Source organism: Anolis carolinensis, chromosome 4, assembly GCF_035594765.1.
Source record: "Anolis carolinensis isolate JA03-04 chromosome 4, rAnoCar3.1.pri, whole genome shotgun sequence".
Taxonomy (NCBI): Eukaryota; Metazoa; Chordata; class Lepidosauria; order Squamata; family Dactyloidae; genus Anolis; species Anolis carolinensis.
The window spans coordinates 161750314-161767830 of NC_085844.1; the positions used below are offsets into that span (position 1 = coordinate 161750314).

The window sequence follows — 17517 nt, forward strand, 5'->3', positions numbered from 1 at the left end:
ATATTCAACTACAATTCTCAACAGCTCTCATCAGTAATTGTGAGGAATGCTGGGAGCTGCGGTCCAATATCTGGAAGGCTCTTCACTCTTTCATCTTCTACAAGACTAGCAAAATAGTGTATTACTAACAAAATAGAAGATGGCATCAATGTCCAGGCAAATCATATCTTTCTTTGCTGACACTACACTAAACCATTTTACCCCACTTTCCTATCCAAACTGCTACTAACTCTTTAAGCTATATTCAGGGACACTTTGAGGGCATATTTCACATCAACCATTTGATCAGAAGTTCTTGAGCAAGATTCAGTGAAACAAATAACTTCATATGCTTTTTGTTAATATGGAATTGGTTCTTTGAGCAAAATGTAGAAGTACAAATACAAATAATTTTATATCATTTGGTACTGCCTCACACTTCTTCAGGACTCTTATTATGAAGAACAACACAGAGAGACAAAGATATCTCACCAATATCATTGTGAAAGGAAGCTGGGTCAGATGCCCCAAGGGAAGCTTCAAACTCTTCCTGGAGTCGATATGCTCTTTGGAGCAATGATTCAAGCTTGTGAATGAATTCAGCACTAATGATATCCTGTAAAAAGAAGATGTAGCATGTAAATGGATCCTTTTCGCTTACATTTCATGGAGAATTCTGAGATGGTCAAGGCTCAACAAAAGTACCTTCAATTATTAATTATGTATATAACACCACATGAAGGAACCAAAGGACCTGAAAAATGACATACTGCAACAGCTAAGCCTTTTAGCCTTTGGCTAAGATCAAGTACAGCTGACCTACCATGAACTGCAAAGTTAGATTGTTATTTACAAAGAGGTTCTTGTTAGGAAAACTAAACAGTGAAATCTTATATACATAGATGTCACATCCACGTTGAACAGTTATTTCCACATAAATATATTTGGAGTAAGGCACACAAATGAAGGTGCTGTCAGTACAGCTACCACATATATTTAAAGAAACAAAATATTTATTTGAAGATTTATTCTATTATCTTTAAAAGTGTAAATGCTATCACAATTAAAGAAAAAAGTGATAGATAATTTTGAGGCTTCTGTTTATAACAGAATGCCACAAACATACTAGTGAGGAATGACAACAAAGAACATTGATACAGGGAAGCTGTCAAGGTGTCTCAGGGAAGTAATTGTTCAGAAAGTTCTCTTGAACAACTGTAGTTTCTTCGCTGGACCATGGTATATATTTTCCATCATTTCTGAAAATCTTCCAAAGTGTTTTAGTGAAAATGTATTCAAATACTGACATTTACTCACATCAACACTTTCTTCTGCAATTGCATCCCCTGCCCCAAGCTTGATTGCACTACAATTGGCTTCATCTTCAACCTGTCTGTTACGAAAAGTCAGTGCCTGCTCCCATCGCCGCAGTGCTTCTTCAAAAAGTTCCATTCCTGAAAAAATTGCACCACTTTTAAATCTGATTTTTAAAAACAAACCTTATTTCAATTTTTTAATGAGATCTCCCTTGTATCATATGCTTTTTCCATTTGGCTGAAGCCATTTACTTTGCAAGTGTATTTCTACCATGTACCTGATCTCCAGATATGGGCAAGGTAGTCTTGACTGCATGAATAGATCAGGAGAAATAATATGGCTGTCTGTGAGTGTGATCTGGATAAGACAACTGTGGATTCCTTCATGTCCAATTGTTCTAAGTACAATTAGAGTCTAGAGTCTCACTTATCCAAGCCTCGCTTATCCAAGCCTCTGGATTATCCAAGCCATTTTTGTAGTCAATGTTTTCAATATATCGTGATATTTTGGTGCTAAATTTGTAAATACAGTAATTACAATATAACATTACTGCGTATTGAACTACTTTTTCTGTCAAATTTGTTGTATAACATGATGTTTTGGTGCTTAATTTGTAAAATCATAACCTAATTTGATGTTTAATAGGCTTTTCCTTAATCCCTCCTTATTATCCAAGATATTCACTTATCCAAGCTTCTGCTGGCCCGTTTAGCTTGGATAAGTGAGACTCTACTGTACAACCATTCACTATTCTTTTAACATTGAATATCAAAACGTGGATATATGAATTCATATATCAACATTTTATATTTACATTTTGATACAGGTTGAGAAAACCTTACAGACTTGTGACATGAGCTACATGTGGCTCAAGATCTTACAATTGTGGTGGCAGAGCTTAAAGCTTTATAATTATACATACTTAAGTCATGAGTGTGAAAGTTCTCCTTTATCAGCTTCATGACACAATATGGACACACTCAATCTGTGCATAGAAGATGGAACATTCGGATTTACATTGTATGATACTGTTGGGCTGGCAATGTCTTCGGCCACTTGAATTTCTAGCATTTCCAGGTCAGACAGTGCACAGATACATTTCCATAGTTGGACAGAACTACACCAGGTACCTTCCAGCTCCATTATGCAGATTGGGGAAAGATTTCACACAAGGAGGTGGTGGATGAATAAACAGGCATTGGAGGGGTTAATTTTTTTCAAGTGCCAAAAACTTCTAGTCATTTTCTTTGCTCCTGATCTTTGCTTAGTGTGCAAGCAATTCTACCTGGGGATTAAGGCTGTGCTTCATGGCTTGTGAGATACTTTGCTGTGAAATATTTCTATGTTTTTATCACGCGTTGCAGATATATTCCATCATGTCTTGCAAAAACATATTTTGTTTTTTACAACACCATGCAAGCCTTAGACAATTAACTTTGAAGTACTTTAAAATACAGGGAAGAATTCTATAGATTGAAAAGGCAGCTCACTTACCCATCAAGTATAAGTTTTCTGGAGTAGTTACTGGGATATTAACTAGTTTAACATCATCTTCATCGGCTTTGTCCCAGGAATTGGAATTGACACATACACAGCTAGGACAGGATGTGGCACTTTGAACCTAATTTTTAAAAAGTAAAATATAATCATTTAAATATATATTCAATTATCTCATCTTTTTGGTCTCACTAGCTAGTTGTTTCAGCTTATATTGTTATAAATTAGTGTTACTATTCTGCTTTATCTAGCAAAATGTATCAAAAACTCTCTCACACTCTAAAACATCAATAAAGACTGGAACACTGCAGACAGTGACAATTCCAATATATCTTTTCACTGCAATACTATTCAAACCCATGAACAAATGTCTTCCTTTCTTTTCCTACAGGCTGGCTGTATTTTGCTCGTTTGGCTTTTGCACCCATCTTCTTGCAGGTGTCTCCCTCTATTTCCACTTATCTCAAAATACAATATAGATGATAAAATTGTCTTCCTTTCCATTTTTCATAACCCTAAACTAGAGAAATTTCATCAACAATAAAGTGAAAAACATAGTCATAATATCTATTAAAAAGGTAACTTTCTCCGAATATGGTATAAAAGAAGGAACAAATAGAAAGAAGAAGAGCATATTTGCACATTCATGTGACCTTTTGAGTGAAGAATTCTCCAAAAAGGAAAAAAATTGTGAAGGAGCCAAATTTGACATTGAAATGAAAAATACTGACCTGGGGAAAGAAGCCTTCAGTAGCAAGGAAAAGGGATTGAAATTTAACATAGTCTCCCCACAGCGTTCTATGTTGGTTCTTGAAAACTGCTTTCCCATGGTTAGATAAATGTGAGTTTGCCTTTAAATATACACACGATATTTAACATACTGTACATACTTTATAAAATGGGACCTCTCAATCCATGGGCTCCAGATCTATACATTTAACTGACTGCAGAATCACTGATGTATATGTCACATCCATTTAATAATATGGGGCATAATCATCCCCATTTTCTCATATTTACATGGGGTTCTGGAACTAAATAAAGTATCCACTGTATTTCCCAATGCATCCAAAAATGGGAAAGAAAAAATTGAGTGATTCATTAGTATACCTTCTATAGCAAATCCCAACTTTAGAAAAAGTCTTGGTATTCATTCAGTTTTTAAAACACTTTTTCATTAGCAGACAAGCTTCAGAAAAATAATGGGAGAATAGAAAGAATCTTGCTGCAAGTTATGCAATGACAAATGTGTAGCCAATGCAGATTAAAATCCTGCTGAGCAAACATTAAAGGAATAAATCTTGTTCCCATTCCCTCTCCTGAACATCTTATTAGTGAATTAAAAAATAATTCTTGGGTTCAAGAACATTCACAATGGCAATTAAAACACTTTTCAGTCAGGGGGAATCACAAGTACTTTGCCAGATTTCTTTGCAATGAAATGCTAGCGTTCGTATAGCATCCCAAAGTTGGATCTGGTTCTTTAAAATCATGGCAGAACTGACAATCATGGAATGCCATGCTGCGACAGATCATTATTCTGTTTTCCCAGAAAACTTAAATGAGGGAATGATGCCAGTTCCAGAGGAGATAGCATGGAAGCTTCATACTGATAAGTTATGAGAAAATATCAAGAAAATTCAGTAACTGATTTATTGAGTACCCGATGGTAACTTTCCATAACCTGTACTTACCGAGGCCAGGCTCTGCACTGAGCCAGAATATTTACTGAAGAGACTTCCATTTGCATTTAAATAGGATTGAAATCCCTTTTCTTTAGCTGAACTCAAAGACAATGATAGATTTTGCCTACTGCTGGAACAACTGGATCCTGAAGAGGAAAACAGGTTGATTGAGACTGCAATCTTATGCATGTCTATTCAAGAGTGAGTTCCACTATTACATGTGGCACTTATATGATCATAACTGGGTTTTAATAAAGAAATCCCCAAAACTGCAGTTGTATTTAAACATTTTAAGATAGTAGGAGAACATGCAAAAATGGTAAAACTCTCACTGCAGGACGAATTGTATATTCTACAATGTTAGCAAGGAAATAAAAAAGGATGACGTGATTCTTAGTATACAGTTATGATGTTATTATCAGTTATTGATAACTTTTTCTAGGGAGGTGGTATGCATATTTTGCAGACATCAAGATTTGAGGATGGTGGATAAGACAATAAGAGGCACTACGTGCATGTATATACTGGGCCTGTGGTTAGGGGAAAGACCACTTGTAAATGGAACATTCCAATGACAAGCTCCCAAATACTTCCACTGACAGACCAGAAAGGAACACACTATAAAGCCATTTACTTAAATCTTATCTAAATACAAAAAAATACTTTATTTACAAATATGACGTCAAATCTAGTGTTTCAAACAAGTGTGTTTAAAAGTGTCCACACACATCCTGCAGCCCAGAGAGAAAAGCCATGAACCCACTAACCCCTTTGGTGAGTGCATGTGTGTTTTACTTATCTATACATTAAAGAAGCAGTTTAGGAACTGGCTGAGAACACAGCCTAGACAAAAACAGACAAACAAATGCACACATGCTACTGTATGCACGTAATATCCTACTGAAATATATCTTAGTAGATGACCATGGTGATGGTGGGGTTGAGGTTGGGGACAGAGACAAGTCAGGCTCCACAGATGCTTGTGTCTCATTTCCATAGCTTCTGGGATGGTTACCCCAAACCCACACATACTTTTAAGTAGAATCCATTTGTCCCATGACATGCCAGCTGATAGTAATTGCTGGCAACCATAATTCACAGTCATTCTAATGAAACTCAGGCAGTTACCCCCCCCCCCCCACACCCACCCACCCACACCCACACACTTTAACGGTAGTAGACTTTCAGTTAATTGACACCCATAGGGATTGGGAAATGTAGTCTCTGGTTGGTAGAGAGTTACAGTACTATTAAAAATAGGGCTAACTAATACTATACTCCATACTATACCATAGCATAAACTCTGCATTGGCTTGATATTAATTTTGAAATACAGTAATTAAAATCAAATTAAGATAAATAAGTTTGCCTGTATTTTATTGTATTATAAAACAGCTTTGTGAATCTTTTGCCAGTTGCTTGAGAGTTCCAGTTGCTTGAGTTCCAGTTAACGGATAGTCTACTAGATAACTTATATATATCTCAATTTTCCACAAAAAGCACACAAACTATTTACAATTTTATCCCATTCCTATCATGATCACCTCCGCAGCTAAACCTGCTGTCATGTGATGTATTGTACCTTCTTATGAAGAAGCAAGTCCTACTATGTTTAATGCAACCTTTTTCTCAGATATGTACATATCTTATTTCGGGTATTTAGAAAACCATAGGTTTCGGATACTTCTTTTCCATAGACTTATTGCCTACCTTTATCTGATGAAGATGTTTTCATGTGGTCTAACACCAAATGACTTGGTTCCCATGGAGATACTTTCCTGGATTTCTTCCCACGTTTTCTTTTGAAATGATGGGCAAGGAACAGCACAGATACAGCACTCACTGCGGTTACCACAAATAATTTTTTAAGACCTGGTGAGATCTTAATCTGAAAAGAAATTGAAAAAGAAATATATCACACACATATTTCTGAAATAATAGATTGGTTTGTGTCTACTTTTAAAATCCATACTGGAAATATGACTCTCACACACATTCTATTTTAATTACAACTTTAATTTTGAAACAGTACCAAGAATGTTTAAAAGCTTAAGTTCAATATATTGCTAGCAAACTATTTATATGTCTATAAATTCAAAGAGACATATACATTACTAGCTGTGCCCTGCCACACGTTGCTGTGGCCAATTGGAATTGCACTGAATAGCTTCGCTGCTTCAAAGCCTGGCCGCTTTCTATATAGGAGCGTCCTTCCTTGGGCAGGTTGAATGGGATGGAGTACCCTCGTGGGTTCAAAACCTGAGGGTTTTCTATCTAGGTGAAATCTTGGTTGGCCAGGTTGAACAGCACTGAATAGCCTTGCTGCTTGCAAGCCTGCCCGCTTTCTACCTTGTGGAATTCTTGTTTGGCTAGGTCGAATAGCAATGAATAGTCTCAGTGCAGCAAGTATGAATGCTGTAATTAGTAACCTTGATTAGCATTTAATGGCCTTGCAGCTTCAAAGCCAGGCTGCTCCCTGCCTGTTAGGAGGTGTTAGCTGGCCCTGATTGTTTGCTGTCTGGAATTCCCCTGTTTTCTGAGTGTTGTTCTTTATTTACTGTCCTGATTTTACAGATTATATTGTTCTAAGAACAGGATTACATGAGGCCCCTTCTACACAACTGTATAAAATCCACACTGAACTGGATTATATAGCAGTGTGGACTCAAGATAATCCAGTTCAAAGCAGATTATCCTGCCTTTGCATTTAGGATTATATAGGTGTGTGGTAGGGCCTTGAGTCTACACTGCCATATAATCCAGTTCAAATCAGATAATCTGTATTTTATAGGCAGTGTGGAAGAAGCCTGATTGAAGAGGCCCTGGGCGCCATTAAATGGCTTAGTAGGTTGCTAGGAGACAAAGTGGGCAGAGCTTAGCCTTCTAACTGGCAGCAATGGGAAAAAACAGTTCTTCCTCTTCCTCTAATTAGGACTTTATTTTTCTTTTCTTTTTTATTTATTTATTTAAAGACATATTTTGGATGACTATGTCTTTTGTGGCCAAATTTTGTGTGATTTGGTTTAGTTGCTTTGTTTATTCCAAAATAAAACGAGCGTAACATTTTTATACAGTATATATATATATAGTCTAGTTGTGCCCGGCCACACATTGCTGTGGCGAAGTATGGTGATATGGGAAAGAAAGTATTGAGGAATTGGTGGTAGTTAAAGTAAAGGGTAAAGGTTTCCCCCTGACATTAAGTCCAGTTGTGTCTGACTCTGAGGGTTGGTGCTTATCTCCATTTCTAAGCCAAAGGGCCGGCATTGTCTGTAGACACCTCCAAGGTCATGTGGCCGCTGGCATGACTGCATGGATCGCCGTTACCTTCCCGTCGGAGCAGTACCTATTGATCTACTCACATTTGCATGTTTTTGAACTTCTGGGTTGGCAGAAGGTCTGGATCTGCGCCTGCGTCCAGAAGACTTGGGCGAAAAGGGCGATCTGAGCTGTACGCATGCGCACAGCTCAGATCGCCCATTTCGCCCAAAGTTGCTGGACGCAGGCGCAGGTCGCCGGCCGATCTGCGCCTGCGTCCAGAAGCCTTGGGCGAAAAGGGCGATCTGAGCTGTACGCATACGCACAGCGCAGATCGCCCATTTCGGCCCGAGGTTTTCCCACCGCTTCCTGGCCAGCTGGGCCCGGCCGTGCAGGGAGGGAGGCGGGGCCCCGTCTGGGCCCCGCCTCCCGTGCCACACGCCCTGGACCCGCCTCCCACGCTGTGCGAGAGGCGGGGTCAGGGCAAGCAGCGCGGGAGGCGGGGCCAGGGCGTGGGAGGCGGGGCCAGGTCTAGCCATGCCCCGCCTCCCACAGTGCATGGCCACGCCTCCCGCAGCGCAGGGGGAGCACAATTTCCCCCCCCCCCCCGCTTAATACTTAAAATTTTCTCGGGCCGGCCCTGGTTCTGAAAGAGTCAAAGAGAGAAGGTGAAGGAAGGGAGAGAAAGAAAGAAAGGAGGACAGTGGAGGGAGGGAGTGGTGGGCGGGGGTGCCTCCCCTCCCCCTCCCTTCTGCCTTCTTTTCGGAGTTGCCGGGATGGGGTTTGTTCCATGGTGGCTGGCCTGGACTGCCTCCCCTCCCCTTCCCTCCCCCTGATCCTTCCTTTCCAAGCTGCGGGGAAGATGGCGGTGGTGCCAGCGGTGGGCAAAGCTGAGTGCGCAGGCGAGGGCTATGTGTGTGTGCACGCGGGAAGGGTTGAAAGGATTGTGTGTTGCCGCACGCGCACATGGCCTTTTGTTGTTTTTGGCCCTTTTTGGCGTTCTGATTGTGGTTTTTGTTTAATTGTGTTGTCTTGGCCTTGAGGCGGGGATTTTTGGGGGGTTTTGCCAGTTTTCGAGGTTGGGGGGTGTCGTTATGCTGTTTAGTGCATCGCCGCAATGTCAGAATCATTTATATATATAGATTTTGGTGCTAAATTCGTAAATACAGTAATTACAACATATCATTAGTGTGTATTGAACTGCTTTTTCTGTTAAATTTGTTGTAAAATATGATGTTTTGGTGCTTAATTTGTAAAATCATAACCTAATTTTATGTTTAATAGGCTTTTCCTTAAACCCTCCTTATTATCCAAGATATTCGCTTATTCAAGCTTCTGCCGACCCGTTTAGCTTGGATAAGTGAGAATCTACTGTATATATTGTAGCAAAAACATATGATTCAGTATACCCTGCAATATGTTACCGTTATGCATGTATCTCCTAGGATAGGATCATTGGCTGCATTATTTCTAGGTGCCAAATATATCATTCAAACTGCTATGTTGCCTATGCTGACATTTCTTGGCAACTGCTAATTGCTATGCCTATGTTATTTACCCTTCTCAACAGAGCCAAGAGTACTAGTGAAGCTGTAGCCCTTTCAATAAGTTATTTTATTCAACAGGTAACAATGAAGAAATGGTGCATGGGTTACAGTTATCATAGGGAATACAAGAATTGCAAATGCAATGCACAGTGTTATATTTGCTGTTCCCTGGATCAAGACACCCTTCTGCACAAGCAAACTCGACTGCTGGATAAAGCACTCCCTTTAGTGTCTTCCCTGGATGCCACGCAGCCACCCTCATATTGCATTTTATGACAGTACATTGTTGGTTTGCACATTCACAGTCAGATTTCTAATTCGTGATATTTAAACGGCCAATTCATTTTTCTGTCTTATGAGATAAATCAAATACACTTGCTTGATTCTTTCACTCCTCATTGAAGTAAATGAAATAAAAGCCTTTATTATTCTAGATTGGAGAACATCAACGCTAATGCAATTAAATTTGGCCCACTTCAAACCAATGCATCCATTATTTAGTCAAGAGTAATGTATCTAAATTAAATTGTGACTGATAGTGATGGTAAGACAGCTTTATAGCAGCCATGTTTCAGGTTAAGACTCCACCCTAGCCTGCTTTATTTACATACATTACACATGTCCCCCTCTCCCACTTAACTGCCTGTGCTAAACGATTTCTGCTTTCATAGTTCATAAAAAAATGAAGTGTCACTATTAAGGCATAAATTAAGACATAAATAACAAACCTGAAATAAATAAACACTGCTAAATTTATAGAAACAAAAAGGAAACACACCCTGAAGCTTTCCATTAAACCCTGATACAAAGGGTGTGGCTCTTAGCACAATAAATGTATAACACAAAATACTTCATTTTTATAATGACCAGGTCTGACAATCCAAAATCTTGCTTAAAAACTATTTCAGTTAAATATGGCACATCATAGTAGACAACATTATAAAATAGTCACATGTGAGGTAAACATTATCCTCACACACTACAAAAAGCACTACAAAAATAGAAATGCAATAGTTACCTGAGTTAGTGAATAGTACCAGGAAAGGGGAAGATCAAAAACTCTTAAAGCTGTGGTCCTCAGAGAAAAAGGTGTCTCACCAACAGCATCTTTTGACATGGCTCCTTCTTTCCCAAAGCATCATCGAGAGAAACTAAGTCAAAATACTGGCATGTGATGATGAAGAGAACCTGCCAATGAGAGACGGAGACTGCATTATACACTCCATGCCTTGAGAAGTTTCTTCAGCAATTTAATTTTAAATTATTCTGTCCAGAATTGAAAAAGCACAAAGAAAGGAGACTGCAGTGGATGGTATGGAAAATACCCATAAGGTGCTTACCCTTTCCAGTTTTAATTGGGAGGGGAATAAAGAGGCAATCATAAAGTAAGCTCCACTGAATGCATTAGGATTTACTTTTGAAAAGACATGTACAACAATAGCACAGTAAAGTACCAATGAATAGCCGGCTCTCACAAAATGTCCCACAAATAATAACTTCCAATGCTCTGCAATGCCCAATTTTTCTGATGAACATGTAAAACACTATTTACGCTAATACAACAAAATATTAATTAGAATTACAATTCTTATTGTAGCTGTCCTGAGCTAGCTACAAATATCTGGAGAATGTGAGAACAACTATTACGACATAAGATTATTAAAACACACAATAGGGCTTTTGTAGACATAATAGTTTTAGCTACCGTCAAAACATGAAAAAAGCAGAATGTGAGGAAATAATCCTTCTGCAAGGAAAAAGAGCCAAGGGGCAATGCTTTAAGGCTACAGGTACCTTTTTATCAGTCCTACAAAATTATTATGATGGTTGCCAACAGCTTTTTTGATTTTTCAGAGAGAACCATGTGGCAGCCATCCAAGAAACATTTACTCCACTGGGAATACCACTGGGGCTGGATCTTCATTGCCATATAATCCAGTTTCTGAATCCAAATTTTCTGTTTTGAACTGAATTATATGGCAGTGTAGATGGGATTTAAGATTCCTTAGTTTGAGGAGGAGTTGAAATTAAAGGGGGGGGGGCATGAATGAAAGAGCACCGTTTTTTCAGTTTAATGCTAGGAAACCTACAATCCACAGTGTATGTCTTTGGATTCCATTACTGCAGTAGAAAGAAAATGACATTACAGTACAGTGAACCCACAATATCTACTGGGATTTGGTCCAAGACCCCCATATATACCAAATTCATGAATTATATACAATAGTGTAGTAAAACAATGCCCCTTATATAAAAACAACAAAATCAAGGTTTGCTTTTTGGAATCCATTTTTGGGAGGAATATTTTCCAAAAACCCATGGATGATGGAATCGGTGGATGCTGAATCTGTTGATATAGAGGCATGCCTGAATTTATGAAGGGGTGTGTGAGGAACATTTAAAAAACAGAAGAGTTTCTAATGAAAGTTTGTGATTGTAACACACTGGCAGGCATGGGCAAACTTTGTCCCTCCAGGTGTTTGGACTTCAACTCTTACAATTCCTAACTGCCTACCAGCTGTAAGGAATTTGTGGAAGTTTAAATCCAAAACACCTGGAAGGCCAAAGTTTGCCCATGCCTCATTGATACTGTAGGCATGATAGGGTGTCACTATTTGTTGGATAATAAATATGATTAAATAAAGGTAAAGCTCTCTAGTTCATCTCATATTGCATACTACATGTGTTGCTATAGCCTTAATTCAGATCTTTACCAAACCATGCATGGAATAAGGAAGCTCCACATTCAAATTATCACCTCTTGGATAGAGGTTCCTTCTTTCATATCCTGGTTTAATGTGGTTTTAAAATGATATTGAAAAAAGTGGTTTAATTGTACAGGAAATTACATAGGAAATCATGGAACCTAAGTTGCCCATGCCTAGGCTAGACACACCATTTCGCATTTCAGAAATGCCACCTTCTGTGCCTTAGGGGTGCATGTACACTGTGTATATAGAATGAATGCAGTTTGACAACTTTCACTGCAGTAGTTCATTGCCATGGAATGATGGAAGTTGTCGTTTGGTGAGCCCTCGGGCTGAGAAGCCTAAGACCTTGTTTAAAAATACCAATTCCCAGGATTTCCTGGGATTGAGCCATGGCAGTTAAAAGGGTGTTAAACCGCATCAATTTTATAGTGTAGATGCACCTCAGGTTGCTCATAGACCGAAATGTGTGGGCTTACTTCCAGAGGTGATCCTCATCAGTGTGGTTTTTGGGAAACCATACAAGGTAAAGGATACCCCTCAGCAAAGTACAAGAGGGATCCTCTCACCTCTGCAGGAGTCTACCGTATACCACAAAGCTGTGGACAAGTCTACATAGGGACCACCAAACGCAGCTTGCCCAAACACGAATCTAGGAGCATGAAAGGCACTGCAGACCAACTCAATCACAGAAGTCAGTCATAGCACAGCACTTGATGAACCAACCTGGACACAGTGTGCTATTTGAGAACACAGAAGTGCTGGACCACTCTAACAACCACCATGTCAGGCTACATAGAGAAGCCACTGAAATCCACAAGCATGAGGACAATTTCAACCCAAAGGAGGGAACCATGAAAATGAACAAAATCTGGCTACCAGTACAGTAGAGTCTCACTTATCCAACATAAACGGGCCGGCAGAATGTTGGATAAGCGACTATTTTGGATAATAAGGAGGGATTAAGGAAAAGCCTATTAAAAATCAAATTAGATTATGATTTTACAAATTAAGCACCAAAACATCATGTTATACAACAAATTTGACAGAAAAAGTAGTTCAATACGCAGTAATGCTATGTAGTAATTACTGTATTTACGAATTTAGCACCAAAATATCACAATGTATTGAAAACATTGACTACAAAAATGCATTGGATAATCCAGAACATTGGATAAGTGAGTGTTGGATAAGTGAGACTCTGCTGTATTAAAAAAAAATTATAAAAATCAAGACAGTAAATAAAAAATTAGAAAAGTAGAAAACAGGGGAATTCCAGGGCTTCCCAACAAAGGATTCCCCCAGGCAGGAATCAGCCAGGCTTTGAAGCTGCAAGGCTATTCAATGCTAATCAAGGTGGCCAATTGCTACATTAATACTTGCCTCCAACAGACAAGAGTTCTTTCTCCCACAGATATATAAATCTCCTTTGCCTAGTTTCCAATAGACCTCACAATCTCTGAGGATGCCTGCCACAGATGTGGGCGAAACATCAGAAGAGAATGCTTCTGGAATATAGCCATATAGTCCAAAAAACTCACAGCAAACCACCCCATTATTCCTGCCCTCTTTGTCAAGAGAGTCAGTTGCCGGCTTGAAAGGGATCAGAAATGTCTCTCGTCAAGCTGAAGCCATATCAATGTCATATCTTCCCTCACAAAAAGGGAGAGTAGCCCTGAAGGCCTGGTTGGGGGGGGGGGGGGTTACCTGTCAGGTGTGTCAGATGTGAAGAGCTCCTCAGTCCCTCCTTTGCAGCAAGCAGGCGCTCTTGCAGTGGCTAAAATGAAGTCTGGGAGGGAACAACCACAGAGAGAGGAAAAGCAGAGCACTGCATCTTTCCAGGGCCGGCCACAGGTCCACACCAGTCTCTCTGAAGGGCAGCAGCCAATGCGCCACTCACTCCTCAGCAAAAGGCTTCCCTTACTGGTTTGTGGCGGAGGAGGAGATTTCAGTTCATTGGGCCTGGCGGCAGTCCGAGCCATGTTCTGCAGGAGATGTAGCTTTCTAGAGCCCACGGCGTGAGGAAAAACAGAGGCTACCAAATTTTTAGTAATGCTCAATTTGGAGAACATTGCCTAACTCACGGCGACCATATCAAAGGAAAAGGTAACCAACAGCAAAAAGGTTTTTTTTATGGCACCTGAAAGACTCACGGGTTTTGTGTCATATAGGCTTTTTGTGAACTCGAACTCACTGCATCATGCAGAAGCTACACCATTTTCCCTCAAGATGAGACCTAACCTGAAAATAAGCTCTAGTATATGCAAGAGCAAACTTTGGCCCTCCAGGTGTTTTGGACTTCAACTCCCACAATTCCTAACAGCCGGTAGGCTGTTAGGAATTGTGGGAGTTGAAGTCCAAAACACCTGGAGGGCCAAAGTTTGCCCATGTCTGCATCTAGCATGATACAATAGGCCTACCCCGGTTGAATGATAAAATAATATTAATATGTAATTAAAATATAAATAATATGATTGGCATTCATACTTAAAATAAATGATAATGTAAATTATTGCACATGGGCGAATGTACATTGTTGTACATGAAACAAAAAAAGACATCCCCTCAAAATGCATCTTTTGAAGCAAAAGTTAATATAAGATCCAGATTTCAGGGAAATCTAGTATGAGTATTTCAAATAGAACAACATTCCGCTGAATATCCCACAGAACACAATGGAATTAAGGGTGCAGCTACACGGTAGAATTAATGCAGTTTGGTACCAGTTTAACTAGCATGGCTCAATGCTATGGAATCCTGGAAGTAGTCGTTTGGCGAGGTACCAGGGCTCTTTGGCAGAGGAGGTTAAAGGCCTTGTAAAGCTACAAATCCCAGGCTGTTGATGACAGAGTGACTAAAGTCTGAATAAAATCCCACATTATCTACTTTGAACTGGGATATTTGGCAGTATGGACTCAGATAAACCAGTTTAAAGCAGATATTGTGGGATTTTCTGCCCTAATATTCTGGGTTATATGGCCAGAATATCCCCCCACAAACTTTTGTTTGAGAATTTAAAGTGTACTTTTGTGTTGTTGAAGGCTTTCATGGCCAGAATCACTGGGTTGCTGTGAGTTTTCTGAGCTGTGTGGCCATGTTCCAAAAGTATTCTCTCCTGACGTTTCACCCACATCTTTGGCAGGCATCCTCAGAGATTGTGAGGTCTGTTGGAAAACTAGGCAAGTGGGGTTTATGTATCTGTGGAAGGTCCAGGGAGGGAAAAATAACTCTTGTCTGCTTCAGGCAAGTGTGAATGGTGCAATTGGCCAGCTTGATTGGCACTGAATGGCTTGCAGCTTCAAAGCCTGGCTGCTTCCTGCCTGGGAGGAATTCTTTGTTGGGGAGTGTTAGCTGGTCCTGATTGTTTCATGTCTGGAATTCTTTTGTTTTGTGAGTGGTGTTTTTTATTTTAAAAATGTACTTTTGCTCCTGCTTTTGAGGAATTTATTACACTAGAAATCAGAACAAGGCACAAGATGCGGTGTTAAATCACCACAAAGGCAAACTGGATTTTTCTATTATGATCTGCTACTCTGTCAGTGGGGTTGACTCCAAAGTGTGTGCTGCTTTGCGGAAGAAGATCCTAAAATTAGAAAATAATCTAAAGTGATTAGGGAAGGAGACAGGACTGAAGATGAGCGAGAGCACACTCTCAAGCTTTAGGCGTGCGAGGCAGTCTATATACGTTAGTGTGTGAATCATGACTATCTCTACATTCACCTTCTAGGGAGGCGCTCGTTATAACAAAAAGGACGCATCATTCCCCGCCATCTTTATTAAGAGAATATCTCTGGCGCTCTCGCTTTAGGGATTAAAAAAAAATCAGCCCCGCCATCTTTGTTAAAGGCAAATATCTCTTTCGTAGTTCCGCCTTCGAAAAAGTCAGCGCCGCCATCTTTGTTTGGGGCGATAGAATGGGGGCAACGGTTTGCCTGGGAGCGGTGCTGCGTGCGCATGCGTGGAGAGGGAGGGAGAGAAGGAAGACGCAGGAGGAAGTGGAAGGCGTCTCCTCTCTCTCTCTCTTGTCCTCCATCTCTGGCCGGCCTCAGCAGCGCGCTCAGAGTCCCCGGATGAGCCTTGGAGGAGACAGACAGGTGAGGAGGAGAAGGAGGCGGCGGCTGTGGCTGTAGCATTGAGAGAAATGTTGGAGGATTTTATGCCTGAGTGTTGTGTCAAAACTTGCACAGGGAAGAGAGAAAGCCTCTGAGCACGTTTGCCCCTCTCTGAGGTCTGTAAGGTTTCATTTCCTTTCGCATAGCGTTGCAGCCTAAACTGGATTGAAAGGCTGCAAAGTCCTATTGGAAGGGTGCTGTGTTATATTCCCTCTGTGGGGGCATTTTGGTCAAGCTGCGGGTAAAAGATGCCCAAGCCTAAATACCTTAAAGGCACCACATCCCTTTTAATCTTGGAGGCTTAGCAGGTTCAGGAGACCACCATTGCATACAGGTTGAGCCTCTCTTCTCTGAAATGCTACTTTTGGGATTGTTCGTTTATTTATTTATTTATTTATTCATATGGAAAATATATTTCCATATAACTAATGAAATAGCTTGGAGATGGGACCCAAGTCTGAACATGACATTAATATATGTTTTTGTACATGCAAGAAAATGCCTGCGCATGGAACCCTCGGAAAGCAAAGGTGTCACTCTCTCAGCCACCTGTGTGGAAAAAATTGGATTTTGTACTATTTTAGAATTCTGGATAAAGACTGATCAACTTGTATCAGGTGCCATAGGTTCTATTTTTAAAAAAACAGAAATGGGAAAATGACATTTACCTAAGACAATCGTATGAAATTCACTGGTTGTCATAAGTTGATAGGTGACTTGCACACAGGAAATGCCTCAACCTGCTGTTGATATTAAGGCATTCCTTTTTCATTTTTTTAGGGAATATGTGTACAACAAGTGTTCAGTCCTGGAAATGCGTGGGATCAGATATGGGGCAAAGAAATATTTTACATTTACATTGTAATAAAGTGTTTTGCAATTTCAGATTGGACACACTGATTAGGTTATTTTATCAGCTGCAATTAAGCAGTGATGATAAGAATAAGAACAATCACCTTTGAGTACATGCAAAATGCCCTTTTCAGACTAACCATCTGAGTTGCTAATAAGGGCTCAAAAGACAAAAATGCCCAAATAGGTTTGAATCTAGACATTCAGCTGGCCTTGGAAAGAAATACTGAATGGAAGATGTTATGATGAGTGTTATTTAGTAACTTTCTACTTCCTACATGTTGACAGCTTAAGAGAAAGACCACTTATCGGAGGAAAACATTTGGGAACAGAAAACATGGGTCTAGGTTATGTCTTTACCATGCTGGAAAATTTTGATATAAAGTGTGATCTAGGTGTTGTCAAAGGCTTTCATGACCGGAATCACTGGTTTGCTGTGTGTTTTCTGGTCTGTATGGCCATGTTCCAGAAGCATTCTCTCCTGATGTTTCACCCACATCTATGGGAGGCATTCTCAGAGGTTGTGAGGTCTGTTGGAAACTAGGCAAATGGGGTTTGTATA

The 17517-nt window shown here is 40.0% G+C and overlaps 2 protein-coding genes across 6 annotated transcripts in view; one reads left to right on the plus strand and one right to left on the minus strand.

Moving 5' to 3' along the window:
• The window catches only part of miga1 (mitoguardin 1), a 57833-nt gene extending 43857 nt beyond the window's left edge, over positions 1-13976 (minus strand). Inside the window, exons 1-7 of the mRNA XM_003223077.4 lie at positions 13699-13976; positions 10302-10471; positions 6189-6366; positions 4488-4624; positions 2791-2917; positions 1297-1433; positions 472-595 (exon numbers count right to left, since the gene is read on the minus strand). Of these exons, the coding sequence (XP_003223125.2) occupies positions 472-595; positions 1297-1433; positions 2791-2917; positions 4488-4624; positions 6189-6366; positions 10302-10400 (802 nt within the window). The 5' untranslated portion in view covers positions 10401-10471; positions 13699-13976. The remainder of the gene's footprint in view (positions 1-471; positions 596-1296; positions 1434-2790; positions 2918-4487; positions 4625-6188; positions 6367-10301; positions 10472-13698) is intronic.
• A 98-nt stretch (positions 13977-14074) lies between these two features.
• usp33 (ubiquitin specific peptidase 33) overlaps positions 14075-17517 on the plus strand; it is a 45080-nt gene continuing 41637 nt past the window's right edge. For 2 of the 5 annotated variants that reach the window (XM_016994871.2, XM_003223075.4), the window contains exon 1: positions 15939-16085. The gene's annotated coding sequence lies outside the window, so the exon portion shown is untranslated. Of the gene's footprint in view, positions 14098-15938; positions 16220-17517 lie in introns of those variants that run through there. The other 3 variants (XM_016994873.2, XM_016994874.2, XM_016994872.2) reach the window with 3 other exon arrangements.